The sequence below is a fragment of the Chrysemys picta genome, unplaced genomic scaffold, assembly GCF_011386835.1.
Source record: "Chrysemys picta bellii isolate R12L10 unplaced genomic scaffold, ASM1138683v2 scaf215, whole genome shotgun sequence".
Lineage (NCBI taxonomy): Eukaryota > Metazoa > Chordata > Testudines > Emydidae > Chrysemys > Chrysemys picta.
In genome coordinates this window covers 29,396-45,276 of record NW_027052922.1, presented here as the reverse complement: position 1 = coordinate 45,276, position 15,881 = coordinate 29,396, and the positions used below count along the sequence as shown (strand labels likewise).

The window sequence follows — 15,881 nt, the reverse complement described above, 5'->3', positions numbered from 1 at the left end:
CGTCGCTCACTGCTCCGCAGTTCGGTGGAAAAAAATCTAGATGAGAGTGCAAAAAATGTATCTTTAGTGACATGTTGCAACCAAGGCTTTCGTATGCCTTGAGGAGGTTTTCCACCAACAACCTGTAATTGTCTGCCTTGTTGTTTCCGAGAAAATTTATTGCCACTAACTGGAAGGCTTTCCATGACGTCTTTTCCTTGCCACGCAGTGCATGGTCAAATGCATCATCTCGAAGAAGTTCACGAATCTGAGGACCAACAAAGACACCTTCCTTTATCTTAGCTTCACTTAACTTTGGAAATTTTCCACGGAGGTACTTGAAAGCTGCTTGTGTTTTGTCAATGGCCTTGACAAAGTTCTTCATCAGACCCAGCTTGATGTGTAAGAGTGGTAACAAAATCTTCCTTGATTCAACAAGTGGTGGATGCTGAACACTTTTCCTCCCAGGCTCCAATGACTGTCGGAGTGGCCAATCTTTCTTGATGTAGTGGGAATCTCTTGCACGACTATCCCATTTGCAGAGAAAACAGCAGTACTTTGTGTATCCAGTCTGCAGACCAAGCAAGAGAGCAACAACCTTCAAATGGCCACAAAGCTGCCACTGATGTTGGTCATCGTTTATGCACCTCAAAAGTTGTTTCATGTTGTCATAGGTTTCCTTCATATGGACTGCATGACCAACTGGAATTGATGGCAAAACATTGCCATTATGCAGTAAAACAGCTTTAAGACTCGTCTTCGATGACTCAATGAACAGTCTCCACTCATCTGGATCGTGAACGATGTTGAGGGCTGCCATCACACCATTGATGTTGTTGCAGGCTACAAGATCACCTTCCATGAAGAAGAATGGGACAAGATCCTTTTGACGGTCACGGAACATGGAAACCCTAACATCACCTGCCAGGAGATTCCACTGCTGTAGCCTGAGCCCAACAGCTCTGCCTTACTCTTGGGTAGTTCCAAATCCCTGACAAGGTCATTCAGTTCACCTTGTGTTAGGAGGTGTGGTTCAGAGGAGGAGGATGGGAGAAAATGCGGGTCCTGTGACATTGATGGTTCAGGACCAGAAGTTTCATCCTCTTCCTCGTCTGACTCAAGTGAGAATGATTCTGGTGCATCAGGAACCGGCAGTCCTCCTCCGTGGGGTACTGGGCGTATAGCTGATGGAATGTTTGGATAATGCCCAGTCCACTTTTTCTTCTTTGACACACCTTTCCCAACTGGAGGCACCATGCAGAAGTAACAATTGCTGGTATGATCTGTTGGCTCTCTCCAAATCATTGGCACTGCAAAAGGAATAAATTTCCTTTTCCTGTTCAACCACTGGCCAAGATTTGTTGCACAAGTGGTGCAGCACATGTGTGGGGCCCACCTCTTGTCCTGATCTCCAATTTTGCAGCCAAAATAAAGGTGATAGGCTTTCTTAACCATAGTGGTTATTCTGCACTTTTGTGATGCAAAAGTCACTTCACCACAAATATAGCAGAAGTTATCTGCAATGTTCACACAAGTACAAGGCATCTCTGCTCACTTTGGCTAAACAGAAATGTGTCCCTTTGCAAAATCAAACACGGACAAATAAGAGAGCACGACACTGTATGATTTCTAGAGCTGATATAGGGCAATTTGTTCAGCAGAGTGATGTAAGCTTCGTTATGATTGCATCATCCATGACTTCTAGGAATAACATGATGCAATTCATATCATGTATGATGCACTACCAGCTTCAGATTGCATCATTCATTGTTTCGCCTAAAAAGCAAGTACTGTCCAAACCCAGTCATAGATTTATTCATAGATCTAGTCAAAGGTGTATTTTAGTCATTTCTGGTTTAAACTGAGATCCCTTCCCTTTATAATTCACTTATCCTCTGCCCTTCCCAAGTCAAGGGTCGTATGTACTGACCCAATAGCATATCTTGAAAACTAGAGCCAATCAACAATTTTAAGCATCATTTTCGTTCTCAGTGACCCAGAATTAGTAAAGTTTGACTACATTTATTTCAGAAGCATTTTGGCTGTAGAGCAGTGTTATCCCACATCTGTCTACTGCAGGTTCTCTTTCGCTTTCCTATGCAGGATTTGGTGCTGGCTACTGTCACAGGTAAGATACTGGATTCTGTGGACCTGGGTCTAATACCTATGTTCCTGTGACTGCAGGTAATAACTGGCTTTGTGGATGCTTCTCTTCTCTCCTATATTCCACTTATGTAACACTTAACTCTGGGCACAGCTGCTGCAAGAGGCTGTGAAGCTGGCGCCACAGCTTCTAGAATTGCTGCTTCACCTTCCCCAGAGCTGACCACTGTGCAGGTGAGTTAAAGGCTGCACTGTGATTAGATTTGGGAACAGAGGAGCAGCAGGATGGACGAGGGAGAAAGTCACTCCTTTCTGCCTTCCATTGGGTTCTAGCTACATGGTTCTACCAATTTTGCTTCAACCCTGGGGATTTGATTCAGTGAGCATCCCATGTGACCAATCTGCAAGTTGCACTCTATGGGTTGAGAAGCACTAGTATACAGTATCTGATTTAAACTAAATATATTATGCTATTTAAAAAAAAATTCCCCTTAAACATTAAGGGTATGTCTACACTGCAATTAAAAACCTATGGCTGACTCAGGCTCACAGGGCTCAGGCAGAGGAGCTGTTCAATGGCAGCGCAGACATTCATGCTCTAGGACCCTGTGAGGTGGGAGGGTTCTATAGCTTGGACTGCAGCCCAAGCCCAAATGTCTGCACTGCAACCAAACAGCTCTGCAGCCCCAGCCCTGCAAGTCCAAGTCAGCTGGCAAAGGCTATCTGCGAGTGCCTAATTGCAGTGTAAATATACCCTGAGTGAACAGATCATGAAAGGCACCAGATTAACAGTGCCAAGGACTATGCAAGCTTCCTCAAATAGCTCCACAAATAAACACCAGTCTTGGCCTAGAGGAACCTCTCATAGGGATAAGCTTGATGTTTAGTCTCAATTCTGATTCAATTCTTGGTTTCTCTGAGACTACTAACAAAAGGTGTCAGAGTGACTATTAACAAACACAAAAATATGCCAGTCCCATTGCTAGCTAGTAGTTTTCCATTTTGACTGATTTTACATTTAATTTGCTACTTTAAGGAGAAAAAATGGGATTAAGATAATATCAATAGAACCAATTAACTGGAAAGCTAGATTCAAATAGAAACAAAAATACAAATTAATTCTTCACAGAAGTTTAAGTTGATCATATACAACTATTTAAAAAGATTACAAATACGGCATTGATACATACCTGCTGGTCTGAATCTGTCTTTAGTATGGACTGATCTGTAATGAGCACTGCTCTTGAGATCTGCCTACAATTAAATAAAGCAATTATGATACTTAACAAGAGAGAAAACAGCTATTTGGATTCAGGCCTTTTGAAAATAATTTAGTTACAATATTACCACTGTGGCAAATTATTTTTGTTACTTAAATATAAGCTAGCTATCATTATTACCAGGGCCGGTGCTACCATTAAGGCAAACTAGGCGGTTGCCTAGGGCGCCTAGATTTGGGGGCGCCAAAAAGCGGTGCCCTCAATTTTTTTTTTACAGCGTACCTGGGCTGGGCTGCCGGCGGCACGCTGACACGTGCGGCTCAGACTCCCTCTCCCAGCGCAGCAGCTGCTCCACTTCTCCCACCTCCCAGGCTTGCGGCACCAATCAGCTGTTTGGCGCCGCAATCCTGGGAAGGGAGGAGAATTAGAGCAGGGGCGGCATACTCGGGGAGAAGGTGGAGCAGAGGTGAGCTGGGGTGGGGAGCTGCCACAGGGAGCTGCCACATGGCTCCCCGGGCTGGGGAGCTGCCACGGGGGGGGGGGTGCCCCAAAGTGTTGGGGGGTGGGGGCGGAGCTGCCGCAGGGCTCCCCAGCCCAGCTCACCTCTGCTACGCCCCCTCCCCAAGCACGCCGTTGCTGCTTCACTGCTCCCACCTCCCAGGTTTGCGGCGCCAATCAGCTGTTTGGCACCGCAATCCTGGGAGGGGAGGAGAATTAGAGTGGGGGTAGCGTGCTCGGGGAGGAGGTGGAGCAGAGGTGAGCTGGGATGGGGAGCTGCCTCATGGCTCCCCGGGGGGAGGGAGGGGGCGGAACGCCTCAGGGCGGGGGGGGAGCTGCCGCGGGGCTGTGGGGGGGTGCAAGGTGGAAGTTTCACCTAGGGCACGAAACTTCCTTGCACCGGCCCTGATGATTACACATTATTAATTACATATTTTGTGTTACGAAGTAGGCCCACTTCTACAACCTCAATTAATGCACTATAGCCATTACCAAAATAAAAGCACTAATGCAAGTAAAAGACTGCAAGACCAAGGCTTCAGCTTCTATTAAATGAATAAAAATATTTTGTAACCAGAATATTATATAATTCTACATTGCAGAGATTCTATAACATTCTGGTTATAAAATAAATAGCATTTTGAGGCAATTTTATATTTTTATGCACAAATACCTATATTACTGACACATTTCATATGCATTCAGTAGGAAAAAGGAAATGAACAAGAAAAAATTTTTAATTTTAGAAACATGCAACTCATCATATAAATTACAAAAATCACATGGCCTCGATGAATCGTATTCAATGCCTAAAAACTGTATATTTGAGACATTTCTATTTATTGCACTTTCTGCAGCATCTGGGTCAAGCTTCCTGGCTCTTGTGCTACTTGGTCAGGCTATTCAGCAACAAAAGCCATGGTACATAAAGCAAAAATGGTACAAGAATAATGTTACTTTTAAATACTACACCAGGAGCACCAAAAGGCTCCCCGAAACAATGTTCTGAAAGAATTTTTTTTGGGGGGGAGGGAGGGAGGGAAATGATGCAACGATCGCTACCAATAAGGCTACGGAATTCTTGCTGGCTGCCAGCATCATATGAAGATGTGAGCTAAACAAGAAAAATCTCAAAAGGAAGAACTGTAACTGCATCTACAACATATTTAGGGTAAAAAAATACCTTAAAAAGGAAGTAACAACAAAGACTGATGTTTTTAAGTTTGTAGAGAAAACTATTGGTGTTTGGATTGGAAGAGCGACCCCAGGTGGGCACTACTGCCTCAAGCTATATTGTCAATCACTTTCAATTTGAAAAGCAAGTTTTCCACCACAAACAAACCCATGTGTGTCTGTACACAAATATAGAGATAGACATCACTGCACAGGATAAACGGTGCTCAGGGACTGAGGTATTCAATATTTATTTTTATCCTCAAAGTATGCCCCCATTCCTTATTTACTGTACACCATCCAAATGCTGCATGAAACAAAGGACAAGTATTTTTCTCATCTTCTTTCCTACATCCGAAGAAGTGGGCTGTAGTCCACGAAAGCTTATGCTCTAATAAATTTGTTAGTCTCTAAGGTGCCACAAGTACTCCTGTTCTTTTTCCTACAGTACTAATTACTGTAATATGTGAGCCTAACACACATCTTCACAACACCGGCGTGAGCTTGGGAGAGGTTTCACAATGGAAAACTGAAGCATAGGGAAATTAAAGCCAGAATTTGCAAAATATCTCCACTAATTTGGGCACCTAATTTTCGACATACCCCAATTTGAGACACATGGCCTGATTTTCCAGAGTCCTTAGCACGGCTGGTTGAAAACTGTCAAATAAATATCTCCCCTCCAGAAAATGGGGTTCTATCTACATTGTCATTTTCCACAGGGAAATATAATTTTTTGAAAGAACTTTCCATTGGGAAAATTGAAACAAAAAGCAAAGCATGATGGCAGCTTGACCACAAGGAGAGATGACAGTATATGATGCAAGATATAGTTTTGCCAGGGAACAAGGCCTACAGAGGAGAAATGGGGCATAAGAGACCTGGAACTACAATTCCCATGAAACATCATGACAACTCAGCTGGATACAGAGATTACTATTAACTCAAAACAAATCTGAGATGAAAACAAATGTCAAAATATTGGTATTTCCTGTAGAACAGATAATTTTTTTTATCAAGTCTCTTACTTAGCATTTTTATAGCAATTTATATGTTCAAAACACTCTGGCAAAGACTCCAGCCTAAAAAAAGGTGCACTGGGCTGGGAACCAGGAGATCATGAACTCAAGTCTTAATTCCCCTACTGACTGTGTCAATCTGATATTGTACCCGATACATTTTGCCTGTCCCCCATCTGGAACACATTGAATACATAAGGGCAGTATATGTGCAAAGCTAATGGAACGACTTTTTTTTTTCTTCCTTGTGACAAGAAGCTAGTAATGAACTCTGATCAGCAACACGGAAAAAAGTGATGATTTTCAACACTCATCCAAATCTGAACAACAGGCACCACTCTAAACCAATTAATATCCCCCTGACAAATACTAAATTCCTGCTGCATGAACAGAAATGTTAAGAGTTCTTCAAAAAAAAAAATACCCTTCAGAAAAAAAATGTATAATGAAAATACTAGGGGAGCTGAATATAGGGTGCATAGTGCCCTCTATAATATGCACACAAGAGATTAGGCTATATTACCATGAGGCTGCCCTCTGCATCAAGTTGTGAAGTTTCATTTGCAACATATTTTATATATTGGAGGTTTTTAAAAAATAGCATTTACTATGCTTCTTGCTCAATATTTACCTGTAGCACACATTTGTGCAAGTTTTCTCTGAAAGGTAACTGTCTTCCACCACAAAATAGTTAGCACTTATTCTTTGCCCAAAATGATCTATGAGTGCTTTACATCTGTAAAAGAAGCACGACACAATAGGAAGAGATTAATTTCATGATATAATTTTTATAAGTAATTTGTTAGGCTCATTAAGTTGAACATTTTTTGAGGGATTCAACTGTGTTTCCAACAATTAGTAATAAATGCTATGTATTTTACTTATAAACAGCTAGAAATGACTCCTTAGCACAAATCTGATTACTTACAACACGACCTTACAAGAAAAGAGAAACATAATGTAGTGCATGCAGTTCTTTGTTCTAAATTATACCAAAAATAGTATTAGAGCATTATATAATCATTTCACAAACAAAAATCATGCATTACATCCACATTGCTAACCCTGGCTCTTTATGGCAACTGCAGACGGTGATAACTGAAAAAGTGAAACTTAGAATGATTTCCTATAAGGAACCTCCAGTTCCTACTCTTACTACGTGTCCAAACCCGTATCACCACGCTTAGTTTTCCATTGGTACCCTTTATCAAAGCAAGGACAAGGTTACTATAGTAATAAAGCTTTAATGACAAGTTAGAAAGAAAGAAAGTTTGACTGTTGTAAGGGAGTAGTCTTGAGAAATATGGGGTTGTGAGAAGGGATAAACTGAGTGATCCAAGTGATCTTTTCTGGCCCTACTGTCTATGATTCTACAAAGCATTTGTGATCTAACTCTTTAGTTGTATTGACAAAGCACAATAGATCATGTTGTTCTAAGAGCAGAACAATGGTCATGATAGATAATACTCTTTTAAAGACAAAATATAAGAGTTTTAAAAGGTAAAAAAATTATTTTAAGTTTGCTTCAGGCAAATGTTTGAAAATCTAATATTAAGAACTTCTCTAAGGCCTTGTCTATACTGGTACCAGCATGTAGGATATGTGCATAAGTTCTGATTTTGACTGTGGCATGTAGATGCTACTAGAATATAAAAATAATGACAAATTAAATAATAATTTATAACTAAGACCTGGGATCCCTTTGAAGGCACAACACAGATTCAGCCTCTATGAAATACGGTCTAACTACCTTTTTGTGAAATACTTCCACACTAGTTATTTTCTAGGAAATGTCATTGGTGTTAGTCTTCAAGGTAGCCATTCACTCATTTACTAAGTAAAAAAACTGCTGCTATCTATATAAAAAAATTGTGATACTATTGTCTGGAAATATTTGAGGTTATAATAATCCTTCATATCTTCTGTTAAAGTACAATGCAACAAAGTAATGTTTCTTTACTTATCAAGGCTGAAAACTGAGTCCAAAAACCAAAATATGTAACAAGAATACTAGTACAGAAAGCTAAAATGGTGGGGAATATGCGCTGAAGTTTAGCTATTTTATTGAAATATTATACAAGCAGAGAAAAAGGATCTCAAAGAATTAGAGGTTATTTACCTGTAACTGGAAGTTTGAGATGTGTGGTCCCTGTCTGTGTTCCACACATTAGTACACATGCACTGCAAATGCACCATAGCTCTACTTGTGCTCCAAACCGAGCACATAAAGGGTGAGGCAGGCCACTGCCTCTCCAGTTCCTATTCTTACCGTGAGTCCAAACAATCCATGGCAGAGGGGATGTGTCGGCATACAAATAGACACCACACATATCGAAGAACCTCTAGTTACAGGTAAGTAACCTCCATTTCTTCTTCAAGTGATGGTCCCTATGTATATTCCACATGCGGGAGATTAAAAAACAGTCGACAAACTGATGGTGAGTGTGAGGAAGCAGAAGCGACAGCTGACTGTAATAATGCAGTCCCCACAGCTATATACACAGTGGACAACAGGACCCAAGCATAATGTCTTGTGAAGATATTCGAGGATCTCCAGATGGTTGCTCTACTTACCTCTACTAGGGGTATGTCTCTCAGAGATGCAGCAGAGCCTGTTTGTGCCCTTCTGGAATGAGCCCTCACACCCTCTGAGGGGGCATGTGATCTAGTTAGTAAAGGATAATACAACCAGAAATCTATTTCGAAAGTCTGAGCAGATATAACTTGACTCTTTGATCTCTCTGCTACGGAAACATGTGGTTTAGGTATTTTTCTAATGCCTCTTGTTCTTTTTAGATAAAAGACCAAAGCCCTTTGGACATCCAGAGAATGCAGGCTCCTCTCTTCATCCGAGGCATGAGGTTTAGGAAAAAATACTAACAAGTTGATGGTTTGACTCATGAAACTCAAACACTACTTTAGGGATGAATCCGGGGTGGCTGCATAACAAGGCCTTTTCCTTATAAAAGATAGTATATGGAAGGTCTGCCATGAGAGCTCCCAGCTCACTGACACTTCTGGCTGATGTTACAGTGATTAGAAAGGTCACCTTCCTAGACAGATGGGCCATAGAACACGTGACCAGAGGCTCAAAGGGAGGTCTGATGAGAGACAACAGAATGAAATTAAGGTCCCACTAAGGTGCGAATTTCATCAGTGGTGGAAAGGATCCAAGAAGTCCCTTGAAAAAAATCTAGGTGTGACAGGATGACTGAAGATCACACTATACTATAAAGCCAGCAAAACAAACTATATACAATATATTTACAGAAATGTTGCAATAGAAAGGAGCTGAGGGCACCAAAGATTCTGACTCAGACCATGCAGTGGTAAGAAGGAACTGGAGAGGTGTTCTCGTGCATCACCCTTGATGCCTTTGGTTCACAGTACAAATAAAGCTACGGTGCATGTATGGGTCAATGGACACTTCCTGTAAAAAAAAAATCTGAACTTAGGCGCATGCATACCCAAGTATGGAATACACATAAAGACCATCACTTGAAGAATAAAAACAAAATAGTTACACTTAGCAACTAAAGATTAAAACATTGTTAGAAACAAATTAAACATGTTTGCTAAGGGCAATAATTAAAACTTGCCACTACTGACCAGCTGACATGCTTTGAAGCCATGTTTGTTTATATTTTCCCAAAGCTGAGAAGCTGAACATATTGGACAAGACTACAATTTCAGAGGATACCCTTCTTAATGACTGCTGTTCTTAGTTCAACTTCAAGTAGGATATACATTCTACAGTTTCTTCCTTTGGGGCTATTTTTTTTTAATGTCACAAAGATCTTTAAGGTTTAATACTGGATTCTCAAAAGGATTTTTAAGGCTTTCTATAATGTCAGATCATTTTCTATATAAAAACATTGAACACTTTTTCGCTGAACTTTTTGGCTGACATGCAAAACATCTCCCACTTAGAAGAGTGAAGCCTTTTTGAATCGGCTACCCAAATAAGTGACACAAATCAGTTGCCTCAAAGGAGCACACTCCAGAATGTATTACTCATCTACCAATAAAATATCTGATTATAAAGTAAGCATAAACATTTTCTATAACATTAGTTAGTCAGTTTTCTTACAGTAAACAAACCTAAAAAGCCCACAAAAGATGAAATCCTGTCCCTATTTAAGTAGATGGTAGGGCTGGCATTGTCTTCAGTGAGACCAGGATTTCACCCCAACTTTCTATGGAAAGTCGGTGCTTGAAATGAGAGTCAGAAGAGAAATACGGATAGAATAGACTCATGACTTAGTCGGAATGGTAGCAAGAACTTAATAGTGACAAGGGTATAAAAAAGTTGTAAAATCTAAATATTAGTTTCATAATAATGGACAATGTGCGATTTGCAAACCACCTGTCTAACATTCTAACTGTCTAAATTCAACAGTTTCAGTGCACATAGTCCATTTAAATATATTAAATATTAAAATTACATATTTTAAATAAATGTTTAATATTTTATTATCAAGTTTAAACATGAAATACCATATGCATATAATGTAAATCGTTCTACTCAACAAGTATTTCACTTGTTACTTCTATTTTTTTTAAATGTGAGCTGAACTAATTTCACTCTAGAGCACTCATTTAAATACTGCTAATAAACAAGCAAGTCAAGCTGGCACATTCATATCTAATTATAACCTTTTATATTGTTTATGAAACAAGTTTCCCCCATCCCCCCCAAACATTCTGGAGGGGGAAAGGTTGATTAAATGTCATGTTGCATCACTCAAAGCCAGCAAAAGCAACTATATAGGCTTTTTATTTTCCTGTTAAGTGTTGTTTTCTCTCCTTTGTTCAGGAATAGCTATCAAGTCATATGTCTGATAAGGCTTTAAACAGAAAAAAAGATAGTGCTTCTTGCTTCTTTTAATATCAGTTTCCACTTCACTTCAAAGGATGATCATGAGAAGATTTCTTTCTAGTGCTGCTACCAAATAAGGAAAACACTTATGCACTGACATTATCAGGTCTCTGTCATCTGATATGTGTTGGGACAATGAATCATACAGAACCCTCCATTGACCTTCTTTCAATGTGTCTAGATAAAAGGATGAAAATTAGAATCCATCTCCTTGCAGTGCCATGAGTTATAAATGTACTTTATAGGGCTCATTATCCAAACTAATGGACTAAGGGCGACATCCTTGAAATGGACTTACCAGCACTGACAAAGCCACTATGCAATATTTCAGGAAAGATATGTAAATTACTATGTGTTTGCTATATCTTTTTATTATAGAAATATAAATTTACATTTGTCACATCTTTTCAGTTTTTGGGCCAGAATTATTTTAGAAGAAACACATTTAAAGTAGGCTCAACATAAAATGTTAGCAATTATTTTTAATGTAACCATACTTGAAATATACTTGATGTGAATTAAAATACCTTAAATCTTACCAAATTAAGCTAAATGAGCAATCTCTGCTAAGCATACAGGAATTAAAAGCAAAAGACACTAAAAGGATAATAGTAATGAAATTCAATTTGCATTTCCGTTAGGGCAAACAGCATGATGCTCTTTCAGTTTGCTAACACACAACACCAGAGTTATGTCAAGTTTATAGTATCTAGCAACATGGTATCTTAACTAATTAAACCTTTTTTAAAATTGGTGATTTACATTAGGTTGCTTGTTTATGTAAACTTTTCAGCTTTTTTCCTTCCTTTCTTTACGTTTAATTGAAGCAGAATTACTTATTTATACAACACCTGTTCAAACAAAGATACATAGCTACAGTGAAAAAACTTTTAGTTGCATTATTCAAGTCTTGGAACAGCTAGATATAAAAGATTCCAGCTTTCTATAACCTCTTCTTTGCATATTATAATAATGGTTCATATACGACGAACTACATGTAAAGGGCTATTATTAACAATTACATTCCAGAAAGCCATTCTATGATATAAGATATGGACAATAATCTAGTGAAGATGGAATTTCATTGGGTACTGTGGAAGGGAGTATTGATCCTTATCTGTCCTGCACTGATAAGATGTTAGATGTGCTTCAGAGAAGGTGGGTAGTGGCCTGAAAACTTGTTTTAGTGATAGAGAGGCTCCTCATGTGTATCCTTAAACCACTGTGACAAACAGGACCAACTTTGTTATTCATACAAACTTTCTGAGCTGTTGGCCATGTCAGACGATAGCCAACCAGCAAATAAAATCACTTTATTAAACTTCAAGGACAAGTCTATTTTATTCCTTGTTCTTTGAGTGGCCACTTTGTTGGTGAACTTGCACTAACTCGTAGAGGAGTTATACAACTTCTTTTGATCAGCTTGTATCCATTACAAAATCTGCCACACATAGATCACTATCTATCTTCTGGATGTGTGCCTCAAATGTTAGACTATACTCATTCGGATGAATACAAAGGTGTTTGTATGCTAGTAGAGATGTGATCCAAAGCCAATTATTTGAAAATGAAAATACTCATGAACTATCTGGAAATGCTTGGAATGATAGTAAACTAGAAATGCTGGTATACAATATACACTGTATGTTTATACTACGTGATACTGAAGCCCTAAACTAAACTTTTAATAGCAGTGACAGGTAGCTCAAAGTGGAAGACACATGTAACTCAAATCAAAAGAACAAAAATGCCAAATGTGAAAATTTAGCAGAGAAAAGGGAAATTTCTTGAGGGAGATTCAGAAAGGGGTCCTAGCTTTGAGAGTGGCATTCTTGAATGCTCTAGAATGGCTGTGTCACAAAAGAAAGGCTTTGCACCATTTCCTTTAGATGGTCAGGTTCTGGATTCACCTAACCTTCTCTGGAAGTTTGTTGCATAGCTGTATTCTGTCAACCAAGAAAGCTTTGTCCCCGTCTTTTACACTGTCTCACTTGTTCATAGATTGAAATTTAGTTTTTATTTTTAATATTGCCTGGACTTGTCAACTGATGGCTTTGAAAATTAGGATGAAGACCTTAAAACTGGCATTGGAAGCCTGGTAGCCAGGAAAGGGCTTGGAACATGGGCTTAATGTGTTCATGATTGCCCAAACCATGGAAGATGCAGGTAACCACATTTTGGGCAGCTGGACTTTATGCAATATTTTCATATAAAGCTTCAGATAACAGTAATTAAATGACTGTTCAAAGGTGAATTATTTCAGGAAGAAGGAATCTGTTAAAGACGGTCAGTGAAAATAGGAGCAGATGCCCTAAAATGCCATGAGTGGGCTAGTTAATTAGGCAAATGGGCTAATCCAAGAACATATAGGAAGTATGAAGACTCACAGGAACTCTGATGAAGTGAATAGATTATTTATTCACATTATTTAGGGCACACCTAACAGGCAAAGAGTGGTAACTTCAAGAGTCACGTTTCTAAGAAGAGTCTGAAATGCTTAGCAGTGTGATGCTGCATGGATTCTCTTTCCATGAAAAAAAAAATACAGAAAACAGGAGAGGTACAATAGTAGAAATAATTGGCAAGACAAATAAGAGGAATGTTGTGGCCATAAAAGAGGCAAAGATGGCGCCAATGGTAGATAAATTCTGATAACACACAGCATTTGGGACATGCTGGAAAGAAAAAAAAACTGCACTGTGTGGAAAAAAGGTCACCAACAGAGTCTAAGAGAGTAATTAAGAGAGATGGGGAGAATATATAAAAGATGAGAGGTCAATTGGATAGGAAATGTGGGGGCAAAAATCAGAAAACTGGGGGGGAAATTACTAGACGACCTGATCTCAAATAAATGGGTTAAAGAAGAAAGTTTTCCAAGTTTTTCACAAAATACACCACATCTTAATAGAGGAGTGGACCAGGAGGTATCTCCCCTCCTTTTTGAAACCACATATTACATTTATCATCACATGTTGCCCAGCCATCTATTCCTTGTCTCACTGAACACTGCTCTCCTTTTAGTGGCTATGAGTCATAGCCCCAGTGGAGGCTTTGCTCCCCAAAGGTGATTTCTGTTTCCTCTCTTCACCCTTTTGTTTAGCAATAACTATGTCAGCTTCTCCTCCTCATTTACAGTTGCTTCTACATGCACACAAGGCTTTAATTTGAAAGTTCCTGGAGGCATGCAGAATCAGCTGGTAAGAAGGAGGAGAATCAGCACCACTGGACCAGTCAGCCCTCTGTGGATTACTAGTGGTCCGTGGACTGAAGCTTGGGAACTGCTGTGTTAAGCAATTAGTACTACTGAATCAACTGTGGAGTAGTTAGCCCTGAAACTGGCAACTCTGTATGTTCCTAGAATTTCAGTGGCCCACAAAGAATTGGTGTTACGTGCATATCTAAGCACAATATGTTCAGTTTAGCTGTGAGAACCATGCAAGTGAGTTGTGTCAATTTCAATTAACATATTAAACAATTGTCCTTATTAAAATGTTATTGCACAAGCCCATCAACATTGTCTAACAAACAAGAACTGATTTTCAATAGCCTCCTTACAAACTCTGAAATATTTGTCAACAGAAACTGAACAACAGTTTAAAAACACAGAGTTACAAAAGCTCACACAAAGTACCCGGAAACAAAACAAGAATTCCAAAGAATAAAAATCCCAAAACACAAAAAACAAGAATTTCCATGTACAGCTTCTTTCATCTGAAAAGAAATCAAAACATTTTAAAAACCATTTATAGGAATCACTTCAACCACCACTGCTAAGTTGCCATACCTCTGGCTTAGAACTCAACAGCTGTTGAATATTGCACAGCACCTCTAAAGCAATAACTTACACTACTTTGTTTCCATTCCAATAAACTTAAAAATATCCAACTTAGAAAAAATACTCTGACTTTTTTTGTTTTGTTTTTAAAATTAAGTTTACTCTCAGAACAAGATTTAGATCATCAAGTTTCAGTTTGCAGCCATTTTGACTTTTAAATCCTTGAAAAAAAGACACACATAATGGCAACTATAACAATCCACAGAGGTGCAAGCAATGTCACTGGGGGGGAAAAAAATGTGGGACAATTTTTCTTCACTCAACTTTAAACCTGCCTGCAGGCCTGATACTGCTGTAAAAAAATTTATCCTAGGATAAGAGGGCAGCATAGTTTATGACAACAATCTACCTAAAAACTCATTAAAGTCTTTTCTCTTGGAGTGACATGCATTATCAGCAAAGATTAATCTGATGAGTCTTTAGGTGAGCTCCATTTTTAAAAATGCAATAACAGAGGGCTTTGTTGTCATCTGATGAAAATCAATTAGAGTAGGTAAGGCCACAAGGAAAACTAACATCACTCATCACCAGCCCCCCGGCAGCTGAAATGATTTGTCTTCCAAGCTTGGGTGATCAGGAGCTGTAGTAATATCACAGGGAAATTAATTTAGTTTCTATATTCTAGACCCACTTTCCTTGTTCTGGAGGACCTATACACAAATTACTTTTAATCAAGGTTGATGTGTTTTTAATACCAAGGAGGATCTTTGAAGAAATTTTTTTTTAAATCGACTTCAGCATTTTTTAACTGTGTTTTATGTATAAAGGTTACTTGTACAGCATTATATTTACCGTCCAGATTCTTTGTCCACTACAAGGCACTGTACTGAATGGCGAAGACAATAGATTCCACCAAATACGGCACACATCCTAGAAACATATTAGAAAAAATAAAAGAGATTCATTGTGACTGATTGTAAACAACTTCTATATGGTGATAAGAAAGGGAAAGTGAAGTAAGTACAGCTTACTTCTATAAATTCTATACCAGAATTTAACATCCTGAGAGATAGAAGTCTGAACCACAGAATCAGAGAGATCGTTCTGTACCACATGAGCCATAGCATATACTTTCAAAACTGTATTCAGAACCATGCAACTGAATTATTACTAGTGCCCAGAGACGTTAGATCAGATAGCACTTTGCGCACACGTACTAGCACACTCAAAGGGCT

At 39.0% G+C, this 15,881-nt stretch overlaps 1 protein-coding gene across 1 annotated transcript in view; it reads right to left on the bottom strand.

The window, feature by feature from the left end:
- The window catches only part of LOC135978332 (rab proteins geranylgeranyltransferase component A 2-like), a 46,283-nt gene extending 30,632 nt beyond the window's left edge, over positions 1–15,651 (bottom strand). Inside the window, exons 1-3 of the mRNA XM_065579282.1 lie at positions 15,499–15,651; positions 6,624–6,728; positions 3,273–3,336 (exon numbers count right to left, since the gene is read on the bottom strand). Of these exons, the coding sequence (XP_065435354.1) occupies positions 3,273–3,336; positions 6,624–6,728; positions 15,499–15,575 (246 nt within the window). The 5' untranslated portion in view covers positions 15,576–15,651. The remainder of the gene's footprint in view (positions 1–3,272; positions 3,337–6,623; positions 6,729–15,498) is intronic.
- Between the last annotated feature and the right edge of the window lie 230 nt (positions 15,652–15,881).